This window comes from Artemia franciscana, chromosome 15 (assembly GCF_032884065.1).
Source record: "Artemia franciscana chromosome 15, ASM3288406v1, whole genome shotgun sequence".
NCBI classification, from domain to species: Eukaryota; Metazoa; Arthropoda; class Branchiopoda; order Anostraca; family Artemiidae; genus Artemia; species Artemia franciscana.
In genome coordinates, this window is record NC_088877.1 from 7,398,226 (window position 1) to 7,421,958 (window position 23,733).

The 23,733-nt window shown below is 34.7% G+C and overlaps 1 protein-coding gene across 1 annotated transcript in view; it reads right to left on the minus strand.

Annotated features, from left to right (window-relative positions):
• Nucleotides 1-23,733, minus strand: part of LOC136035996 (dynein axonemal heavy chain 5-like) — a 261,598-nt gene that overhangs the window by 218,272 nt on the left and 19,593 nt on the right. The window contains exons 4-6 of the mRNA XM_065717914.1: nt 14,794-14,975; nt 10,723-11,061; nt 4,695-4,935 (exon numbers count right to left, since the gene is read on the minus strand). Coding sequence (XP_065573986.1) covers nt 4,695-4,935; nt 10,723-11,061; nt 14,794-14,975 — 762 coding nt within the window. The remainder of the gene's footprint in view (nt 1-4,694; nt 4,936-10,722; nt 11,062-14,793; nt 14,976-23,733) is intronic.

The following is a 23,733-nucleotide window of genomic DNA, read 5'->3' on the forward strand; positions in this document are numbered from 1 at the left end:
ACAAGCCCCGGGGGAGGGGGCTATGTGGGAGGATCTTTACTTGGAGGAATATGTCATGGGGGAAGAAAAATTCAAAGAAGGGGGCGCAGAATTTCCTAACATTACTATAAAAAAACAATGAAAAATAAACATGAAAAAGTTTTTTTTCAACTGAAAGTAAGGAGCAGTATTAAAACTAGAGATTATTACGCATATGAGGGGTTCTTCTTCTCCTAAATACCTCGCTCTTTATGCAAAAGTGTTGTTAGTAATTTTAACTATTTATTCTAGGGCCTTTCTGATTCAGGAGTCATTCTTAAAAAAATGAGACAAAACTTAAGCTTTAGTGGAAAGAGCGAGGTGTTAACGAGGAGACAAACAACCTCACATACATAATAAAAATATGAGAATAAAGAAGTTCGTTACGTAAATTAATTCTTAAGTTACGTATATTTTTTTCTAACAAAAACGTTTGTTAAAAATTAAAAGTACTAGTTGCCTTTTTAAGTAACCAAAAAATTGGAGGGCAACTAGGCCTCCTCCCCCACCCCTATTTCTCAAAATCGTTGATCAGAACTAAGAGAAAGCCATTTAGCCAATTTCATTTAAAAAATTTATGTACGAAGAGCCAAATTCAAACATGCTTTAATTCAAAGACGTTCAGAAATTAAATAAAAAACTAGCTTTTTTAATTGAAAGTAAGGAGCGATATTAAAACTTCAAACGAACAGACATTACTCCGTGTATGAAAGGCTCTTTACGCTAAATTTTCTTACTGTTTTAAAAAGTAGAGTTGGGAGAAGGAGTCAAACTTTATCGTAAAGAGCGGGGTGTTGAGAAGGGAACAACCCCTTTCATACACGGAGTAATTGCTTTCCGTTTTAAGTTTTAATATCGCTCCTTGCTTTCAATTAAAAAAGACTACTTTTTTTTAATTTCCTCTAAAATGGACTAGCTTGTGGATAGGTCCCACAAGCGTCAAGAAAATATTGTCGGCTTTCCATTTAATTGTGCATCTTAATTGTGTTGCGGAAGTAGCTGAGATGTTTTTTTTTTGTTTTTTTTTGTGAGTATTTTCTTGTTTATTGTTTCCCTTTTATTTTATTTTTCTGTATTTTTGTACTCCTCTAAGTGCATTTTATGTATGTATTAAATAAAAAAAAACAAGTTTTTTTAAATGAAAGTAAGGAGCGACATTAAAACTTAAAACGAACAGAAATTACTCCGTATATGAAAGGGGCTTTTCATCAACGCCCCGCTCTGTATGCTCTCTTAGCTCTACTTTTTTAAAAAGGAAAAAACTTTAGCGTAAAGAGGGGGGGGTTGAGGAAGAAAAGCCCCTTTCATATACGGAGTAATTTTTGTTCGTTTTAAGTTTTAATGTCGCTCCTTACTTTCATTTAAAAAAACTTGTTTTTGTTATTTAATTTCTGGACGTTATTTAATTCACGCATGTTTTGATATTGGCTCTCCGCACATAAATAATAAAAACGAAATTTGCATATTAATTTTCTTTTTGGCTAAATGGCTTTCTCATAGTTTTAATCGGAAGATTTTGAGAAAAAAGGAGAGAGGGAGGAAGCCTAGCTGCCCTCTAATTTTTTGATTACTTAAAAAGGCAACTAGAACTTTTAATTGTTTTACAAACATTTTCATTGGTAAAAATATAAGTAATTTACGAATTAACTTACGCAACGAACTTCTATATTCGTATATTTTTATTGCGTATATGAGGGAGTTCACCCCTCGTCGATACCTCGCTCTTTACACTAAAGCTTAAATTCTGTCCCAATTCCTTAAGAATGACCCTTGATTCACAAAGGCCGTAGAATAAATAGTTGAAATTACTAAAAATACTTTCGCGTAAAGAGCGAGGTATTACGAGGGGGTAAACCCCTCATATGCGCAATAATTTCTCCTCGTTTTAAGTTTTAATGCTGCTCCTCACTTTCAGTAGAAAAACTTCTCATATTTATTTTTTCCTTGTTTTTTTAAATAATGGAAAAAAATCCTGCGCCCCCTTCATTGAAAGTCTCTTCCCCCATGAGAAGTTTTCCATGGAAAGATGCTCCCGCGTAACCCCCCCCCCCCACCTCAAATCTCCCTCCCAAACCAAAAAAGATCCCCCTGAAAACGTCCGTACACTTCCCAGTAACCATTACTATAAGTAAACACAGGTCAAAGTTTGTAACTTGCAACCCCTCCCAGGGAGACTGCAGGGTAGTAAGTCGTCCCCAAAGACATAGTTATTAGGTTTTTTGACTATGGTGAATAAAATGGCTATCTCAGAATTTTGATCCAGTGACTAATCTTGATGAAAGTTATATATTTGAAACCAGCATTAAAATGCGATTTTTTTTATGTAGCTATTGGTATCAAAATTCCATTTTTTAGAGTTTTGGTTACTATTGAGCCAGGTCGCTCCTTACTACAGTTCGTTACCACGAACTGTTTGAAAGATGGTTTAAATAAATTATAATTATTATTTTTTATAAGGTATATATAGAAAGGGTCATCTTATGAACCTCAAAAGGGGTTTGTTGGATTGGTAATCAGAAGTTCTATCGCCTTTTTTAAGATTCAGAGGAATCAAAGGCTGGATAACCCTCACCCCACTCCCAAACCTCGTATTTTCTTGTAACGTATACGATAGAAATTTTGAGATGCCCATTTGTTGTCGTAGAAATTTAAAAACAGGCTCATTCAATTGGAAATTGAAAGGGATAGGGCCCTTTTTATTAGACAAAAGTGATTGAAGGGCAACAACATCCAATGTCCACCAATTTCCAAAACATAAATAATCTAAATTTTAAGATAGCCATTTTGTTAAGTGTAGTTGAAAAGTCTGGAAATTATGTCTTTGACAACCCCCATATCTTCTGAAGACCAGAACCTAATTTGCACTTTACTGAAAAAAGAAATGGCTGTGGATTGTCAGTTTAGTACGCATATGCTGGTATATATTCCTTAGAGTTTTAATAGTTTTTAATTTATTAAAGTTTAAAAAGTTAAAACATTTTAAACACACTTTGTTTATTTAAATCATGCAATAAATAATTGAGTCAAACTCAAAAAGAGCAAACGTTAACATGAGTAGGGCTGACAACCCCCATGCCTCCTCAAGACCAGAACATAATTTACACTTTACTGAAAACAAAATACGTGTAAAATGTTTTCACTTTGTTTTTACCTGTTTAAAATATTCTTACTAGATATATGAAGGTGGAAGTCCTCCCGCTTGCCCTCCAATTACAGCGCGAGTTTCTGGTGCCCTTTTTAAGATTAACAAGATATTGGAGGGCAAGAAGCCCTTCTCTGAAGCCCAATCATTTCCCAAACTCATTCAGTCAACATTTTGAGACAGCCATTTTGTTTAGCGTAGTAGAATGGCCCAGCAACTATGTCTTTAGGGATATTAGGCATGTCAATCCCCCACAAATATGCCATTGGCTCGTTAAGCTTTAAAACTAAATGCTGCTTTAAAGTAAATCAATGTCATTTTGGTTATGGTTGTCAAGAAGACACCTCATCAATATATCGAGAATGACTGCGGGTATTAAGTTAAAACTTTTGGGGATACTCCTATTACTACTTCTGCTCTTAGAATTTAAATAAATAATAAGAGTTTAAGTGAATCAATGTTGTCAAAAAGCATAGATATAATCTTTTGGGAATAATATAAAGTTGTTTTTTTTTTTAGGTAAACTTCAGAAGCTATAAAATTAAATTAAAAATACTGCTGTGTCAGAATTAAAAACTGTCGAAAAAGTTTTTCCAATATACAAATAGCAACCAATACGATGGATTCTTATGTAAGAAAACTGAAAAGATATACGATATTTTTTTCCACGAAAAAGACTATGTCAATAAAAACGAACGAAAAATATTTAAAAAAAACTTTTCCAATAGAACAATTTTTCAAAGGAAAATAAAAAGCTCTATTAAGCCAAGAGTAAGCAAAAATAAAGTCAAATAATTTGCACGCGTAAAATTACCACGAACAACTATCAATAAGTAAGTGAAACACAAAACAAATAAAAATCAAAATAAATAGCTGAGTCAAACTCAAAACGAGCAACAATTAACATGAGTAGAGCTGATAACCCCTATGCCTGTCCAAGGCCAGAACACAATTTACGCTTTACTGACAACAAAACACGTTTGAAATCTATTCATCTTTCTTACTTTCATAAATGAAAAAATTAAAACCTTAACGAAGAAATGTCAGCATATGTCAATTTAACTGACAATCCAGGGTCATTTGTTTGTTATGTTTTTTTTTCTTTAAAGCGAAAATTGTGATCTGGTCTGAGAAGGCACAAGGTTTATCCGCCCTACTCATGTTAATTTTTGCTCGTTTTGAGTTTAAATCGACTATTTATTTTAATTTCTGTTCGTTTTTAGTTTCATTTATTCATTGATAGCGACCTGTGGTAGTTTTACACTTGGAAGATTATTTGACATTATTTTTGCTCATTCTTGGCTTAATGGAGCTCTTTACTTTTCTTTGAAAAACTTATTTTGTGGAAAAAGTTATTAAAATTTATAAAATACGAAAATATGCTAAGAGAAACGATAAAAACGTAAGTAAAGATAAGTGACGATAAGAAGCGATAAGTAACGGCGTGGAGAAAAAATATTAACAAAAACAAAAGAAAAAGGTTTGAATTAAAAAAGTGGAAAGGAGGATAAGTAAAGTTAACAAACTTATCTACCTCAACATCCTCCTTATGACAGAGTAAAGGTGCAGAAATAACAGTTTTCAGACGCAAGTCGCCATTATCAGTTTCCAGTGAATGCCCAGTGACTTCCGAAAGACGATTCCAGTGACGTACTTTCATCGCTTTGTTAGACATTAGTTCCAGAAGTGGGCAGATTTCAGCAAGATCATCAAGCATTCTTTTAAGTGCCTGGAATGCTGGCCATTCTTTAAGGCCTTTCGGTAGTTTTCGGCATCTAGAAGAAATTTTTCAACTCAATAGACTTTGGTCTATTAGGTCTAGGCTATTTGATAGTATTATAAACATGCTAAAATAAAGAATAAAAAGGTTGAGATTAAACCCTTAGTTTTTTTTATTAATTTTCTTAGGGCTTGTTATGTTTTTGATATCTGATTAGATGTTGTTGTTATTGACTGGTTAATCCTACACTTTGTTTGTAGTAACAAACATAATATAAAGAAAATAAATAAGACACAAAAAAGATATAAAAGAGACACAAAAAAGCAGTATGGTATCAGTTACTTTTCCAATTTTCAGCAGGAGGTCCTATACATTCGAAAAAAGATTCATTTCAAACTCAAAAGAACGTTCAGGTAGTGTTAATGATTTATCTCATGATTTTAACGTAAATCTTTTTAGTTGTGTTTTATTATTTTATTAAGGATAAGTTAATCAAATAGCTTCATTTGACTGAATTTAATCGCTACATTTGTAAGTGTGAACAAGTTTAATCATTCAGGGGGGAAGTTCAGGGAGTTTTCCATACAGGAGGGAGAAATTGGAAAAAGTGATAATTAAATTTGAATGTTTTCAAGAGGATGGTCACTACGAGTAATTTGAACATATGCTTACTTCTCTTCCCTTGTGTGCAGATGTGTCTAGGACCGTTATGCTATATGTCAATTAATTTGTCAGTTGGCGTTAACTAAATATACAATAAATGTAGCATTAATTACTCCCATAGAAATTTCATTCTAAAGGTTGGCTATATTTGGGTCATTGACCTAGTCATATAATCATACTACAAGAGAGATATATCATTAGTATAATCCAGTCGGCATCTCATTTACATATTTCTGTCTAGTCATGATTAAAAAGGTAAATCGATTGACAGTTATATGAATAATTTTTTTTTGGGTTGAATAAAACTGGTTTACATTTTTAGGGGAATCTTACTTATAGGGAAAATAATGCGAGATTTTAAATGTATTGTGATGAAATGTGCCAAAAATTGAAGTTTAAATAACATTAGAATAAAAAAAATTAAATCCCAACAAATATGAAAAAAAATTAAGTAAAAAAATGTCATTAAAAATATTGTGTTTCTAAAACAAAAAATCACGAGTAACGTATGAATCCCATTTTATTTTATATTTCAAAATTATTACAGATGGATTTTGCTTGCTATTGGCTTGGCTTACTATTGGCTACTGCTATTGGCAAAATCATCTTGTGATATTTTTTGTGAATGTGCACTTTCAAAATGTTCTGTACTCTGTTTTGCCCAAAGCTCAATGAAGATACACTTCTTTGAATCAAATGTATGGTTCAAAATGATTTGTGTTTATTTTGCACAAAGCTTAATAAAAATACGCTTCTTTTAATCAAATGTTTGGTTCAAAATAGTTTGCACTCTGTTTTGCACACAGATTGATGAAGATACGTTTCTTTGAATCAAATGTGTGGTTCAAGATATTTTGTACTCTGTTTTGCCCTCAATGAATATACACTTCTTTGAATCGAATATGTGGTTCGAAATGTTTTTGGTCTTTTTTGCACAAAGCTCGATGAAGATACGCTTCTTTGAATCAAATGTATGGTTCAAAATGATTTGTGTTTATTATGCACTAAGATTAATAAAAATAAGCTTCTTTTAATCAAATGTTTGGTTCAAAATAGTTTGCACTCTGTTTTGCACACAGATTGATGAAGATACATTTCTTTGAATCAAATGTGTGGTTCAAGATATTTTGTACTCTGTTTTGCCCTCAATGAATATACACCTCTTTGAATCGAATATGTGGTTCGAAATGTTTTTTAGTCTTTTTTGCACAAAGCTCGATGAAGATACGTTTCTTTGAATCAAATGTATGGTTCAAAATGATTTGTGTTTATTATGCACTAAGCTAATAAAAATAAGCTTCTTTTAATCAAATGTTTGGTTCAAAATAGTTTGCACTCTGTTTTGCACACAGATTGATGAAGATACGTTTCTTTGAATCAAATGTGTGGTTCAAGATATTTTGTACTCTGTTTTGCCCTCAATGAATATACACTTCTTTGAATCAAATGTATGGTTCAAAATGATTTGTGTTTATTATGCACTAAGCTTAATAAAAATAAGCTTCTTTTAATCAAATGTTTGGTTCAAAATAGTCTGCACTCTGTTTTGCACACAGATTGATGAAGATACGTTTCTTTGAATCAAATGTGTGGTTCAAGATATTTTGTACTCTGTTTTGCCCTCAATGAATATACACTTCTTTGAATCAAATGTATGGTTCAAAATGATTTGTGTTTATTATGCACTAAGCTTAATAAAAATAAGCTTCTTTTAATCAAATGTTTGGTTCAAAATAGTTTGCACTCTGTTTTGCACACAGATTGATGAAGATACGTTTCTTTGAATCAAATGTGTGGTTCAAGATATTTTGTACTCTGTTTTGCCCTCAATGAATATACACTTCTTTGAATCAAATGTGTGGTTCAAGATATTTTGTACTCTGTTTTGCCCTCAATGAATATACACTTCTTTGAATCGAATATGTGGTTCGAAATGTTTTTGGTCTTTTTTGCACAAAGCTCGATGAAGATACGCTTCTTTGAATCAAATGTATGGTTCAAAATGATTTGTGTTTATTATGCACTAAGCTTAATAAAAATAAGCTTCTTTTAATCAAATGTTTGGTTCAAAATAGTTTGCACTCTGTTTTGCATACAGATTGATGAAGATACGTTTCTTTGAATCAAATGTGTGGTTCAAGATATTTTGTACTCTGTTTTGCCCTTAATGAATATACACTTCTTTGAATGGAATATGTGGTTCGAAATGTTTTTTAGTCTTTTTTGCGCATAGCTCGATGAAGATACGCTTCTTTGAATCAAATGTATGGTTCAAAAGGATTTGTGTTTATTATGCACTCAGCTTAATAAAAATAAGCTTCTTTTAATCAAATGATTGGTTCAAAATAGTTTGCACTCTGTTTTGCACACAGATTGATGAAGATACGTTTCTTTGAATCAAATGTGTGGTTCAAGATATTTTGTACTCTGTTTTGCCCTTAATGAATATACACTTCTTTGAATGGAATATGTGGTTCGAAATGTTTTTTAGTCTTTTTTGCGCAAAGCTCGATGAAGATACGCTTCTTTGAATCAAATGTATGGTTCAAAATGATCTGTGTTTATTATGCACTAAGCTTAATAAAAATAAGCTTCTTTTAATAAAATATGTGGTTCAAAATGATTTGTACTCTGTTTGTACAAAGCTCGATGAACATATGTTTCTTTGAATCAAATGTGTGGTTCAAGATATTTTGTACTGTTTTGCCCTCAATGAATATACACTTCTTTGAATCGAATATGTGGTTCGAAATGTTTTTTGGTCTTTTTTGCGCAAAGATCGATGAAGGTACGCTTCTTTGAATCAAATGTATGGTTCAAAATCATTAGTGTTTATTATGCACTCAGCTTAATAAAAATAAGCTTCTTTTAATCAAATGATTGGTTCAAAATAGTTTGCACTCTGTTTTGCACACAGATTGATGAAGATATGTTTCTTTGAATCAAATGTGTGGTTCAAGATATTTTGTACTCTGTTTTGCCCTCAATGAATATACACTTCTTTGAATCGAATATGTGGTTCGAAATGTTTTTTGGTCTTTTTTGCGCAAAGCTCGATGAAGATACGCTTCTTTGAATCAAATGTATGGTTCAAAATGATTAGTGTTTATTATGCACTCAGCTTAATAAAATAAGCTTCTTTTAATCAAATGATTGGTTCAAAATAGTTTGCACTCTGTTTTGCACACAGATTGATGAAGATACGTTTCTTTGAATCAAATTGTGTGGTTCAAGATATTTTGTACTTTGTTTTGCCCTTAATGAATATACACTTCTTTGAATGGAATATGTGGTTCGAAATGTTTTTTAGTCTTTTTTGCGCAAAGCTCGATGAAGATACGCTTCTTTGAATCAAATGTATGGTTCAAAATGATTTGTGTTTATTATGCACTAAGCTTAATAAAAATAAGCTTCTTTTAATCAAATATGTGGTTCAAAATGATTTGTACTCTGTTTGTACAAAGCTCGATGAACATACGTTTCTTTGAATCAAATGTATGGTTCAAAATGATTTGTGTTTATTATGCACTAAGCTTAATAAAAATAATCTTCTTTTAATCAAATATGTGGTTCAAAATGATTTGTACTCTGTTTGTACAAAGCTCGATGAAGATACGCTTCTTTGAATCAAATGTATGGTTCAAAATGATTAGTGTTTATTATGCACTCAGCTTAATAAAAATAAGCTTCTTTTAATCAAATGATTGGTTCAAAATAGTTTGCACTCTGTTTTGCACACAGATTGATGAAGATACGTTTCTTTGAATCAAATGTGTGGTTCAAGATATTTTGTACTGTTTTGCCCTCAATGAATATACACTTCTTTGAATCGAATATGTGGTTCGAAATGTTTTTTGGTCTTTTTTGCGCAAAGCTCGATGAAGATACGCTTCTTTGAATCAAATGTATGGTTCAAAATGATTTGTGTTTATTATGCACTAAGCTTAATAAAAATAAGCTTCTTTTAAATCAAATGTTTGGTTCAAAATATTTTGCACTCTGTTTTGCCCTCAATGAATATACACTTCTTTGAATCGAATATGTGGTTCAAAAAAAATGTGCGGTTAAAAAAAGAAACAACGAATCAAATGAGAGAGAGAGAGAGAGACAGGCAAACAATCAAACAGACACACAGGCAAAGAGAAATAGAAAGAGAGAAAGAGAGAGAGAGAGAGAGAGAAAACACATACAAGCACACAAACACAGACACAGAAACATCCAAACATACTCTTCGACACACAGGTAGAGTGAGAAAGTTAAGAAAACAGCCAGTCAAACACACAGTCAGAGAGAGGGAGAGGGAGAGAGAGAGAGAGAGAGAGAGAGAGAGAGAGAGAGAGAGAGAGAGAGAGAGAGAGAGAGAGAGAGAGAGAGAGAGAGAGAGAGAGAGAGAGAGAAGAGAGAAATAAACAGCCACTCAGAAAAACAGGCAGAGAGAGAGAGAAAGAGAGAGAAAAAAAACTTACAAACACACAGAGTAAGACACATAAACACACGAAGACACACTCGGGGACAAGCATACATGTACTCAGACCTTTAAGTATAGAGAGAGAGACAGGAGGGGAGAGAGAAACATATAGAAACACACAGAGTCGGACACAGAAATACAAAAGAGAAACAAGCAAACACCCGCTCAAACACACAGGCGCAGAAAGTGAGAGACACAAACACACAAACAAAGACACAGATTCAGACACACAAACACCCAAAGGCAAACAGGGGACAGGCAAAAACTCGTTCAGACACATAAACACACAGAGACAAGCAAACAATTGCTCAGACACACAACCACAAAGAGAGAGAGAGAAAAAAAAACACTTACAAACACACAGAAAGTCAGAGACGCGAACACATAAAGATAGACATGGGGACGAGCAAACATAATATTTATGAGCGTAAAGATTTGAGCGAGTTGCGAAATGAGGTGTATAGCAAGTGTGATGAAAGGTACCTGGTGAGTATTGTAAGCAAAGGGTGTTTTGTAAGTACTGAAAAGTTAGGAAGATTTCTCAGACTAGTAATGGAGATTGAAAAAAAATTTTGGAATTTGGGTAGAGTCTTTGTTAATGTAGTCTGAATTAACAAAATTGAAGTTTTTGTTCTGTATTATCATGGCCCTAGGTATTTAAATTAATAAGAATTATTATTATTGTTCTTGATTACCTGGTACAAAGATTACCTTAGTTGGAATTCTACTAGCTCATTATTAATAGCTTCAACATTGACATCAGCCCAAAGAATGTCATGATACTCTCCAATTCTATCAACAACGTCATTATAAAGTTTGTAGAGCTTCTGAAGCAAATTGAGTTCTTTACGAATTCGTAAAAGTTCTGGGACATCGGTATGCTGAATGCCAAAAAGTTCTGAACAGGCTGAATATGCAACCTGACTGCACCAGAGCTCCTCAAATTCTCCTTGAAAGGCATGCAGTCTATCCGACGCCTCTTTAGGGCTTAATCCTGACACCATTGGTCCTCGTTCATGGTAACTCATATAAAAAGATTTACAACTTTTCCTACAAGAAATTAAACATATATTTAAAATAAACACATACAGTTAATTTTATTCAACGGCAGACCTTTTTCATTTATAGTTATTTTGCAGCAACAAGGTAACTATTGAAAAGGGTCATTGGTCTGGGACCCAGCTAGTCAAACAAGCATTTTTAATGATGATTCAGGATAGGAGGAATTATTTGTGGCCAAAACAGGTGAAGAGTATATTAGACCATACAGGACTAAATAACTGTTGGAATGAAGGAAAGGGGATAGGAGGGACGGTATGTGAAGAGCTATTTTCATCATTTATTTCCAAGTTTATTTGTATTGTTTTATATCTATGAAATCGTATGGAATTATACAAGATAACCAGTGAGCACAAACAGCTAAAGCAAAAGGCAAAGAAAACAAGAATGAGGTAGAAATGAATAAAATTAAGCAAGAAGGCATGCAACAATGAATATCAACACTCGAACAGGAAGATCAGCAAAGTAATCAAAACTGAAACAAAATGAATGAATTTTTTATGTTAGCACCACTAAAAAAAAGTGAGAAAAAGGATATCCTGAGATAGACAATCATCTCCCAGATAAACATCCTGTAAAGGTTATGATTTTCAGAAGGATCAACAGGAGGGATGAATCGAAGTCGCACCAAAATTTCTTACTTCAATTGTCTTCAATAAATATTGTAGAATAATCCTATAAGTATCCTAATTCATGATTTAAGTTTATCAGAGGCTATGTGGAATAGAACATACCTGGCTGTTAGTGAATTATGTAAGAATGTAATTAAACTGAAAATAATTAACAGGGGAAAAGCTAGAAAACAAGTTTCTTATCTATGATGTTATGAATAAATTATAAAATAAAAAGTATCAAATTCAGCTAACAAATGGATCACTGAATATACTGAATTTATATAATGGAATAAATTGTCAAAAATAACAAGAGCTAAGAGCTCATATGGCACTTGTGACGAGGCATGAAAAGCTAAGAGCCAAGAGATCATATGGTATGAGCTCTAACAAAATTCTATGAATCAATAGATTGATTAAAAAGGAAAATAAGAGGCTTAATGCCGGTAAGGATTTAAAATAAGAGCTCTGAATCACGATGTTCTTCTAAATATCAAAATTCATTAAGATCCGATCACCCACTCGGAAGTTATAAATACCTCATTTTTTCTAGTTTTTCCTCTCCCTTTAGCCCCCCAGATGGTCGAATCTGGGAGAACTACTTTATCAAGTCAATTTATCGGCTCCCTGATACGCCCACCAATTTTCATCGTCCTAGCACGTCCAGAAGCACCAAACTCGCCAAATCACTGAACCCCTCCCCCCAAGTCCCCCAAATAGAGCGAATCCAGTACGGTTCCGTCAATCACGCATCAAGGACATTCGCTTATTCTATCCACCAAGCTTCATCCCGATTCCTCAGCTCAAAGTGTTTTCCAAGATTTACCCCTCCAACTCCCCCCAATGTCAAAAGATCTGGTCGGGATTTGAAATAAGAGCTCTGAGACATGAATTCCTTCTAAATATCAAATCTCATTAAGATCCGATCACCTATTCGTAAGATAAAAATACCCCAATTTTCACGTTTTCCAAGAATTCCGGTTTCCCCCTCCAATCCTCCCAATGTCACAGGATCTGGTTGGAATTTAAAATTAGAGCTTTAAAGCACAATATCCTTCTAAATATCAAGTTTCATTAAGATCTGGTCACCCTTTCGTAAGTTACAAATACATCAATTTTCCAAATTCCCCCCCCCCCCAACTCCACCAAAGAGAGCAGATCCGGTCCGGTTATGTAAGTCACGTATCTTAGACAGGTTATTATTCTTCCCATTCAGTTTCATCCTGATCTCACCGCTTTAAGTATTTTCAAAGATTTCCAGTACCCCCCCCCCCTCATTACGTGAACAAAACTATATAATTTTGTTGCGCTACTTATCATATAATTTCATAACGCTACTTCACGTTATTTATGTAACGTGACAATTATAAATGAAAAAAAATAATCAAGAGAAAATGAAACACAACGAAACCTACGTTTAGAAAACATGTAACACCGAGCATCATAAGAAATCCCAAACCAAAATGATACACAACGAAATCTGCGGTTGGAAGACAAACGACAGCTAGAATCGTAACGAATCGCAAATGAAAATGATGTGCTACAAAATCTGCAGTTAGAAAGCATGTGATAACGAGCATAATCAATTAAACAGAAAGCATTCGCTAAGTAGCCAAATTTCATTCGACTGAATGAAGGCCTCATCTTAGCGCCGAGCAGAGCATTTGAGCAGATAGCGTCGATCACCTCCCATAGAAATACAAATCCTAAATAAATTATTATTCTATGACGGATGAGCAGGAGGAAGGAATTAAACTTACGCCGCAAATTCTCAATTCAATTAGAATTGCTAATTTGCCAACCCATGACTTAAAACTAAAAACTGACTTAATAATTATTCTAATTTGTAATTTACATATTTTAGAGTCTATGTGCCATGAAATACGCCTGGATTTTACTAAATTAACGTAACAACGTAACTAAAGCAGAAATGGTTAATGGGTAGAAAGCTGGAAAAGAGGTTCAAATTAATCCGTTGTTAGAAGACAAGCAACAGCAAGACTCACATATATACAAGCCTGTCACGTGTGAAGTACCAGGGACCGAGAGAAGTTCAGTCTCCTGGGAGTTTTCTATTATGCCAAGAAATCCAGAATTTTATTAGGGGGTTTTGATGCCAAGGTTGGTGTAAATTCAACCATAGATAAATTTGTTTAGGGAAAGAAAATAAAAGGTAAGATCCACAAAATGAGTTTGCCTATCTTTTTGTATTGTATTGTATGACTGAATAGAAAAAAAATTTCATTTAAGAAAGCTTACCTAAGATCAACCTATTATGTACTAGTATTTATGAAGAGTAAATATTTATAAAAAATTTTATCATGAGTAACAAAGGTAAAACTAGAATGTAAAAAAAACTGAATAAAAATATCTCCGAACGCACGCGTTGCGGCAGCACAGGAAAATTAAAATCAGGGATTTTTTTTCAATTCACATTCCAAAGTTTTTATTGATTTTATTTAACCTTTGATTTGGAACAATTAAAATTTTAGCAGTTACGACACTCTGCGTATTTTTTGGTTCAGCTAAATCCAATCCTGATAGCAGTTTGGACACACGATCAATTTCCAATGGTTTTATTATCACATGTTTAGATCTATTGGCAGCCGCATTGCTTAATAGAGGATATACAGTCCATCCAGAAAATCAGAGAAGCAATTTAAAGACGACACAGAAGACTGGAGGTGATTCCATTTCCTCAATAGCTCGCTCAAAAACAAAAAGAGCAAGTCAAATTCGCTTCGGAAAAAAAAATCTGTACCATCAATCCTAGTCCAATAAAATTACAAATTAACTACGAAAATCTAAGTAAATATTTGTTGTATATAAAACAAAGTTTATAATAAATAAAGTATATAATATAATAAACAAAGTACATTATTATATGTATATAATAAAGATATGTAACTTTTGTTGAATATTTAACTTTAATCAATTGGGATCTTCTAACAAATGATTTCTAAGAAAAAGCTGCAGATCTATATCTTTATATTCAAATGATTAAGTTGTTATTTGTCAATTACACAAATGCAAATTTTTCAAAAAAACATTTTAAGGCTACAAATTTCTGTTAGATATATACAAAGATATATAAAAGTTTCAAATATTTTACCTGAATTGTTTGAGATCTTTCAAAAGCTGTTTTCTAAGAATTGGCTGCACAGCTACAAGCTTTTGGTGTAAGTCGTGTGCTTTTTGCTGAAGACTATGCCATTCTTTTCGAAGGCTGCGCACACTCTGAGTCTCTTCTTCAGTTACCAATAAACCAGCTTGAGCTAGGATAATGTTAGCATCCTAAAAGTGTCAACCGTGGTTAAGTCAAAATGACTTACATTTAATCACATCAAAATAGAGACACAAATTGGGATATCACTTTTTTGCTGTTTTCATTGAAAAAAAAAAGAAAAATGGAGATGGTTTGAAAAAATCAAGCGTTTTGAAAAAAACATCTATTTTTTTTGTCTATTAAAAGCAACTTAAAAATTATCCTAATTCCCCCTCCCTCTAAATTTTCTTAATTAGTTCCTCTGATAGAAAAAGCTAGATTTTGAACGTGGATAAATGAAATATAGGAAGCCAATACCAGTTAAAATTTTTGTGGATGGTACGTCAAATAGCAACAAAACAAAAGGATACAGATGTGGAAAATTTGTAACAAAAAAATTAGAAAAATTGCTGAAAAGATAAAATAAAACATTTTATAACGTCTTTGCTTATGGAGAATCAAATAACTATAAAAATAAAACATTTAAGGGACGGAAATTTTTAACACCAAAAAGAAGACAAGTTTCTGAAGAGACGCAAAAAAACTATAACGTCTTTGGTCATAGAAAATCGAACAGGCACAACAACGAAACGTTTAAAGCACGGGAAAACTTGCAACACTAGGATAGGGAAAAATACCCAAAGACATGGTATAACGTCTGAAGAATCTAATATCCAAGGAAAATAGCTTGATAACGTTATGGAGAATCATATAGCCATAGAAAAAATACTTAAGGGACGGTAGAATTTGTAAAACAAAGTGAAAGTACATGAAAAGAAGAAAAAGACGTAGCATAATGTTCTTGGCTATGGAAAATCAAATATTAAAAAAACAAAAAACAAATAAGATATGGCAAATTTGTAACACCATAAAAAGGAGAAAATGGCTGAAAAATACATGGTTTAGCGTCGTTAGTTATAAAGAAGTAAGTGGCCATAAAAACAAAGCATTCAATGCATGGAGAAATCTGTAGCACCAAGAAAGGAAAAAGTAGCTAAAAAGCTAACCGTAAATGTGACTTACAAAAAAGACGAAAAAGATAAGAAAACGAGAAAATGAAAAAGGGTATAAATAATTGTGCTAGAAAAGACCTAGCAAGATTTGTGTCACTACTACCATGGAGTATCAATTTACTGCGAGATCAATTAAAAAAATCTTTTCCCACAAATAAGTTTTTTTTAAGTAATGAACTTCATTAAACAAAAAACGAACAAAAATAGCACCAAATAATCTACCAATCATACAACTACCATAAATTGGCTTCAATAAATAAATAAAACCAAAAACAAACAGAAATTACAATAAATAACCGAGTCAAACTCAGAACGAACAGAAATTAGCGTGAGTAGAATTCAAAAAACCTTATGTTTTCTAAACGCAGGATAAAATATGTACTTTACTTGAAAAATTCTTTTTAATGTTTTCACTTTTATAAGTTTAAGAAATAGAAAATTAATTAAGATTTTAAGGAATAAATGTTATACTATAATTTTTACATTTGATTTTTGTGTTCCTAAGAAATTGTGCTTCTAAGAATTGTAAAGTGAGAAAGTGCCAATATATTAAGGAATAAATTAAAAAAGTACTTTGATTTGATACAAGATGGGACCATGGCTAGTCTGGATATTGATGTCGTTATGGCACTGCGTCCTCTCATAGAAACACAAAAATCGTATTCAAAAAATTCGACTGATCCTACTAATGATAAAGTGCGAAGATATATTAAGAATTAAATTACAAAAGTACTTTGATTTGATACAAGATGTGATAATGGCTAGTTTGGATATTGATATCATTATGAAGTTGGGTATCCTTGCAAATGAATATTCTCTTTATTTTGGTTTTAGAGGTGAATTTTACAAACAGTTGTTTTGTTTGGCTATGGGGCCATCCCTCTTTCCTTTGTTGGTGTCTGCATTTGAAAACACAGTTTAGTTTCCTTGGACCTTTTCCATAAACATTTAAATAGTTTTGATTAAAACATAAAATTTACAGTGGAGTTCGAAGAAAATTACAAACTACCTTTTCTTGATATTCTATTAATTAAAGCGATTTCTACTTACTGTTTTCAATATATAGAAGGCCTAAACACGTGACAGGTATTTGAATTTTCATTTATGCCACCCTATTTCAGTGAAATGAGGGGTTGTAATTTCATTGGCGAATAGAACTTTCCGAGTTTGTTTCCAGGAGTTTTTAGATTCTGAATTGTTGCATCTGAGGGATATTTTATTTTATAATAATTACCCAGTTGAATTCATAGATAAAATAATAAAAAATAGACGCATTAAACATAACAATAGGGTTATTGGAGTTTCGCAGTCTTCAGAATTAAATATGTCTAAAAGTTTCATTTCTTTGCCTTATATACCTATTTTGGGGGAGATCCTTAAACGAATTTTGGGTAAACATAACATTGATACATGTTTCCAATTGGTGAGACTAATAAGTAATTTCCTAGATTCCCGAAAGAATTTAACCTTGGGAAATTTAGTTAGTGGGGTGTATAAAATTCCTTGTTCTTGTGGAAATTTTTATATTGGTAGAATTCACTAAAAACTTCTCAAAAGATTAATTGAGAATCGCAACTCAATAGAAAAAACCCTACAATTAAGCAAGCCTCCTGAAACTTTTATTTCGGCACTGGCTAAACATACGTTCTGTCATCTTGAAAATTTTTTACAATTTGATTAGGCCACGGCTATTTCTAATGGTTGGGGTTTTTCTCAGTTGGCGAAGGAGGCTATAGAAATTAAAAAAAAATTGTTTGCTAATTTTTCAATAAACAGGAACACGGGAATTTAAATATTGACCCAATTTTTAACTGTATTTTGAAAAACAAACCAATAGTCAATAAGGGAATTAAAATTTTACATAATCACCAGTGGACAAGATTACCTACTAGACCAAAAAGAGTTGCTTCAATAATAGCAAGCAAGGGGATTATTTCGCAACAGAATAATTGACTTAGTTTCAATTTTTACAATTTTTTTCCTCGGTTGCTTTTATTTTCTCATTAAAGTAACTCTGTTAGCTTCTTTTCCCTACGTGGATCAGTTGTGACAATTGTATTTCTTTATATTTATGGTGGTTTTATTTGTTTTTAGTATAGGTTTTTTTTCTTTATTTGTTTCTCTCATGCTGAGGACGCCTAGTTTACACACAGGCGAAATATCTGCATGGTTCTCATTATTGGCCACAGCCTCGATTATCGTCTTTTCATTGAGTTTTACCTCTCTTTTTGTACAAACCCAGAAGGCATTGTTATATGTTCTCTCGACTATTTTAGACAAAATTGCCATCGCACAATTTCAATCAGATACACTTGGTGAAAACAAGGGTAGTTTGCTACTTGAGCTCCACCACAGTTGACTCACCACAGTAAATAGCTGACCCTTGTCATCCCAATTTTTAGCTTTTTTGTGCTGTTTTTCTCATGTTTCCTGCAGTGATGGTGTAAGTGACGAAGACTTAGTGTTCCTGACTTTGCTTAGTGATATTTCATACAAATTAAATACTAGATCTATTTATTTGAACCTTATTCACCTTGCTAGGTGGTAGCGCCATCTATATACAACATCCATACATTAACCTAGATGGCGTTCACGCCGTAGACCATCTGGAAAGTTTAGCTCTATTTATGTGTGAGATCAAATAAACACCCTAAGAAATTCATATACTGCTGAATGCAGTTGCTCATAGACTAATAATCGGTGTGATGACCAACCAAGCAGGTATCAGCAGTTTGATGAAAACGCTCATTAAAATTAGACCCTATCCATTTTCACCATTAGCGCCATCCACCTTCATCCGTTTAAAAGAACTTGGACAGCTGAAGGCTCCAAAAGGACCCATTACTCTGTACGGGCAGAAAAGAAGAAGGCGACGCGGGAAAAGAGCTGGAATACGAATTAAAACTAGACAAAGAGAGCACCCCAGTAAAGCGATTGAGACAATTGTCTCTGCCAGAACACCAAATTACCGGCAACAAAAAGACAGGTTCTATATAGAAGTAAAAATTTTGAACCAGAAACCTCTCCCCTCCCTCTCAAGATACGAAGCAGACCCGTGCCCTGAAAGCTCTAGGCTACCCCTATCAACTCTGTCTCTCGTCGCATACAGTGCAAAGAAGCACTTTCCCACATTCCTGCTTTGTAACGCACGTTCTCTTTGCAATAAAATAGATGAAATCGATGTAGTATTAAGGCAGAACAATGTTTCTGTCGCAGCCATAACAGAAACTTGCAACCTGACTGAAGTGACAGGAGGGCTCACCGATTATGCCCTATACCTCAGAACAAGACAAGCTCTTGGTGACCAGAGACTAGGCGGTGGAGTAGTATTTTACGTACGTGAAGATATCCCAATGAAGGAGCTACGTGAACTTGAAAGCACTGAACATGAGGCTTTTTGGGTTTGGTGCAAACCATCGGCCATGCCGCGTGCTTACTCATGCATTATCTTTGCTTCAATCTACTACCCTGAAAGTGCTAAAAACCGCCCTGATCTTGTCACATACCTCCAAAAAACTGTCGACCACCTTCGTGCTTTCTATGGAAATCCTGCTATTGTTCTGGCTGGGGACTTTAACCAAACCAAGAAAAGCTGGCTAGCATCATGCCTTTCCCTCAAGCAGGTTGTAAATTTTCCAACACATGAATCTGGCAGTAAACTTGATTCAATCCTGACCAACTGTGAGACATATTACCAAACCCCTGAATCCCTTGGGCCGCTTGCCTGTTCTGATCATAACGTTATGCTCTGGTCAGCTGCCTCTTCAATACCCAAGCCTAAAAATAAGCGTGTCAAGTATCGTCCGCTTACTGATTCAGCAATTTGCACCTATGGTCGATGGATAGCTACTTAACCTTTTCCAGAAGTGTATGGAGACAAAAGCCTCGATAAAAAATGCCAACTGTTCAACGAAGTTCTCCATGCCAAATACCTCGAGTTTTTTCCTGAAAAGACTTTCACTAGATGTGAAAGTAATAAACCCTGGATAACCCCCCAAATCAAGAAACTAATCCGAAAAAAGTGCAAGCTTTTCCAAGAATGAGATTTGCAAAATGCGAAAAAATTGCGAAATCACATTACCTCTCTCACGAGAAGTGCGAAGAAAGATTAAGGGCGTGAGAAATTTTCGGACAGTCTTAGGCACACTAATCCCAGGAAATGGCACAGAGCGGTCAAGCAAATCACTGGCAAGTCCATTCATAACAGCATAAAAATAAGCCACCCTGACGGAACTTACACAACTGCTGATGAGGTTAATCAATATTTCACCCGCATCTGGACCTCATTTCCTTCTCCCACACAAGCCCAGAAGTCTGAAATACTTGACTCCTGTGCAGATGAAGGTGAAGTTGTTATCGATAAGATGACAACCTATAAGACACTGATGAAGGTGAAAGTAAACTGTTCAGCTTATCCAGACGAACTTCCACCCAAACTGATTCGAGAATACGCCCCTTTCATTGCGAAACCACTCTCAGTGCTGATAAACCTTTGCTTTCGTATAGGGATCTTTCCAGCTGTTAGGAAGAAAGCTTACGCTAGAGTAATTCCGAAGGTTACCAAGCCTAAGAGCTATGACGAACTTAGACTTACTTCGCAAACACCATGCCTGGCGAAAGTGGCCGAGACCTTTATCATGAGGGTCTTGCTTGATCAAATCCAGGGATCTATCGACCAGAGACAATACAACGGACTGAAAGACTGTAATATCTCAGTGTACCTAGTGAGGATGTATGATAGTCTCCTTAAGTGGGTCGAAAAAGGTCACAGTTTTGTAGACCTTGGTGCCATTGATTTCCGAAAGGCATTTGATCTAATCAATCATATTGTAGCTGCCCTTAATTTCAAGCTAATGGGGGCTAAAAAAAAGACTCTTACGCTCGTGTTGGACTTTCTCAGTCAGAGGATGCATCGTGTGTTTGCTCTCTACGAAGGTGACACCAATTCCGAATGGTCCTCATCCACCTGTGGAGCCCCTCAGGGCACTAAGCTTGCAGCTATTGTATTGTTGTCTGTAATTAACTTCCTCATAGCTGACTATGACGACCGCTACAAGTTCGTGGATGACCTGTCATTTATCCTGAAATATTTAGTACAAAACGGAGTTGTGACGCCACAGTTCAGTTCAAATTTTTTCAGTGTTTTCACAAAAGAGTGCGCGGAGCTAAATCTTGAGATTAATGTGAACAAGTCGAAGACAGTGCGCTTTAACCCGCTAAAAAGTGATATTATGGAGCCAAATGTTCCATTCCCTCTAGCAAACAGTATCAAGATCCTTGGAGTTACTTTTTCCAATGACTTCAGCTTTGCCACACATGTTGAAAACGTGGTTAAAAGTGCAAACGCTAGTCTACAGACTTTAAACGGTATGTGTAGGCTCAGTGCAAACACAGAGAGTATTAAGTACGCATACATAGCGTATGTCCGTCCCATTCTGGAATATGCGTGTCCTGTTTGGGTGCCTTCAGCGCTGAGAACAGTGTATCTTTGTCAGGAGCTTGAATCGGTTCAGAAGCGAGCGGTATCGATCATCTTGGGCCGCCGTGACATCCCCTATGAAAAGGCTCTGGAAGTGCTAAGACTGCCGTCACTCCAAAACCGGTACGAAACTCTGATAATGAGTTTCGGAAAGTACTTGCTTTCTAAATCTCAGCACTGTGACATTCTACCTGATCAACCTCTAGCATCAAGAACGAGAAAGCAAGATAAATTAGTTCCCGTTAAAGCAAGAACAAACCGATATGGTAATTCTTTCGTCCCGGTTTTCGTCAAAATGTATAATAAGAGTTGATATTTATAGTTTTATTTATATTTACAAGTGTAGCTTGATTTTGTATATGTTGTAAAAAAAAACACAAATCAGCGACAGCTGTCAAGTTTTTGCTATTAAACCTGTCTACTACTACTACTACTACATCACTTCCGTATGAGCCTTAAATACCCGAGGGGTATAACTTACAAACCTCACCCTCAGGCTCAGATGGTTTGTAGCAACTTTGAAAACTATGCTATATGATATTTGGACTATTTTGAATAGAAGAAGTGTCTCAAAATACCTACTGGATATATTTCGGGAAAGCAGGACGTGTTTGTACTTGTGGTTGTGTTCGTGTGTGTTGGGGGGGGGAGGGTAGCTGCGCTCTGACCACTTTGAATCTTAAGAAGGGCACTAGAACTTCTAATTACCAATCCAACGGGACCCTCCCGAAGCACACACAATCACCCTTTCTATAAGCACCTTGTATGCCCCCAGGGCATAATTTACAACCCTCTTCCTGAGAGCTGTTGGGGGGGGGGGTCTTCCTTACAGACATAAATTCTGAAACCTTCAACTACGATAAATAAAATTATTATGTCCAAATTTTTTTTGAGGTGTAAATGGAAATGACGGGCGTGGAGGGGGCTGTTTACACAACCCCTACAGCTGAAGTTGATACAACCATCCCTTCCATAAAAACCATAAATACCCCCAGGACATTTACAACCCTAAACTCCAGGCTCTGGTGGCTTGTTTCAACCCCAAAAGCCTTTTTGTATGATCTTTGGACTATTTTGAATAAAATGCCTGTCTCAAAATTTCTATTGGATGCATTTTGGGAAAAAACAACGAGTGAGAGCGGTAGCTGCCATCTGATCACTTTGACTATTAAAAAGGCTTTGTTAACTTCATATTTCAAATCAAATAAGCCCCAACGGAAGTTTATATGACCACCCATTCCATAAAAACCTTATATACCCTCATGGCATAACTTACAACCCTATACCAAGGGCGCTGGGGGGTTTTGTCACCCCTAGAGACATTCTTATATGCTCTTTGGACTATTTTGAGCAAAATCACTATCTTATAATTTCAATAAAATGTGTTTGGTGAAAAGAGGTGTTGCCGGAGGGAGGGGGTCTAAATTCCCTCCATCACTTTTGACGCTTCAAAAGGAACTAGAACTTCCAATTGTCAGACCAATGAGCTTCGTCTAAAGTTAAACCTTAAATTTTCGCGGCATAACTTAAAACCCTCATCCCTAGGCTCTGGTGGTTTGATTCAGCTCCAAATTCTTGTTATATGATCTTTGGAATATTTTCGATAAAATGACTTGGACGTATTTCGGCAAAACAAGACGTGTAGGGAGGGTGGTAACTACCTTCTGGTCATTTTGGCTCTTAAAAAGGGCACTATGAATTAACATTACCAATCTAATGAGTCCCTTCCGAAGTATATACCACCATCCTTTCTATAAAAATATTATATGCCCGCGGGGCATAATTTACAATCATTGCTCTGAGAGCTGTGACAGAGGGGGTATCTTCCTCAAAGACATAATTTCCAGACTCTTAAACTACAGTGAACAAAATTGCTATGTCCAAATTTTAATTGACTGTTTTTGAGGGAATGATGAGCGTGGGGGGAGGGGGCTATATGCTCTAAGATCACTAGCTTACTCCTAACAAGGGTACCATAATTTTTAATTTCAAATCAAATAAGCCCCATCTGTAGTTTATGCGATCACTCATGCCGTAAAAGCCTTATATGACCCCAGGCCATGACTTGCAACCCTACGCCCAGGGCACTGGGGAGTTGTGTCAACCCTAGAATCATTGTTTTAATTGTTTGGACTAGTTTCAGCAAAATTACTATCTAACAATTTTGAATAAAATGGGTATTTGAAAATTTCTATTCGATGTATTTCTAAACAATATGACGTGTTTCTGTGTGTCGGTGTGTGTAGGGGGGGGGGTAGTTCCTCTCCGATAGCTTTGGCTCTTAAAAAGAGCAGT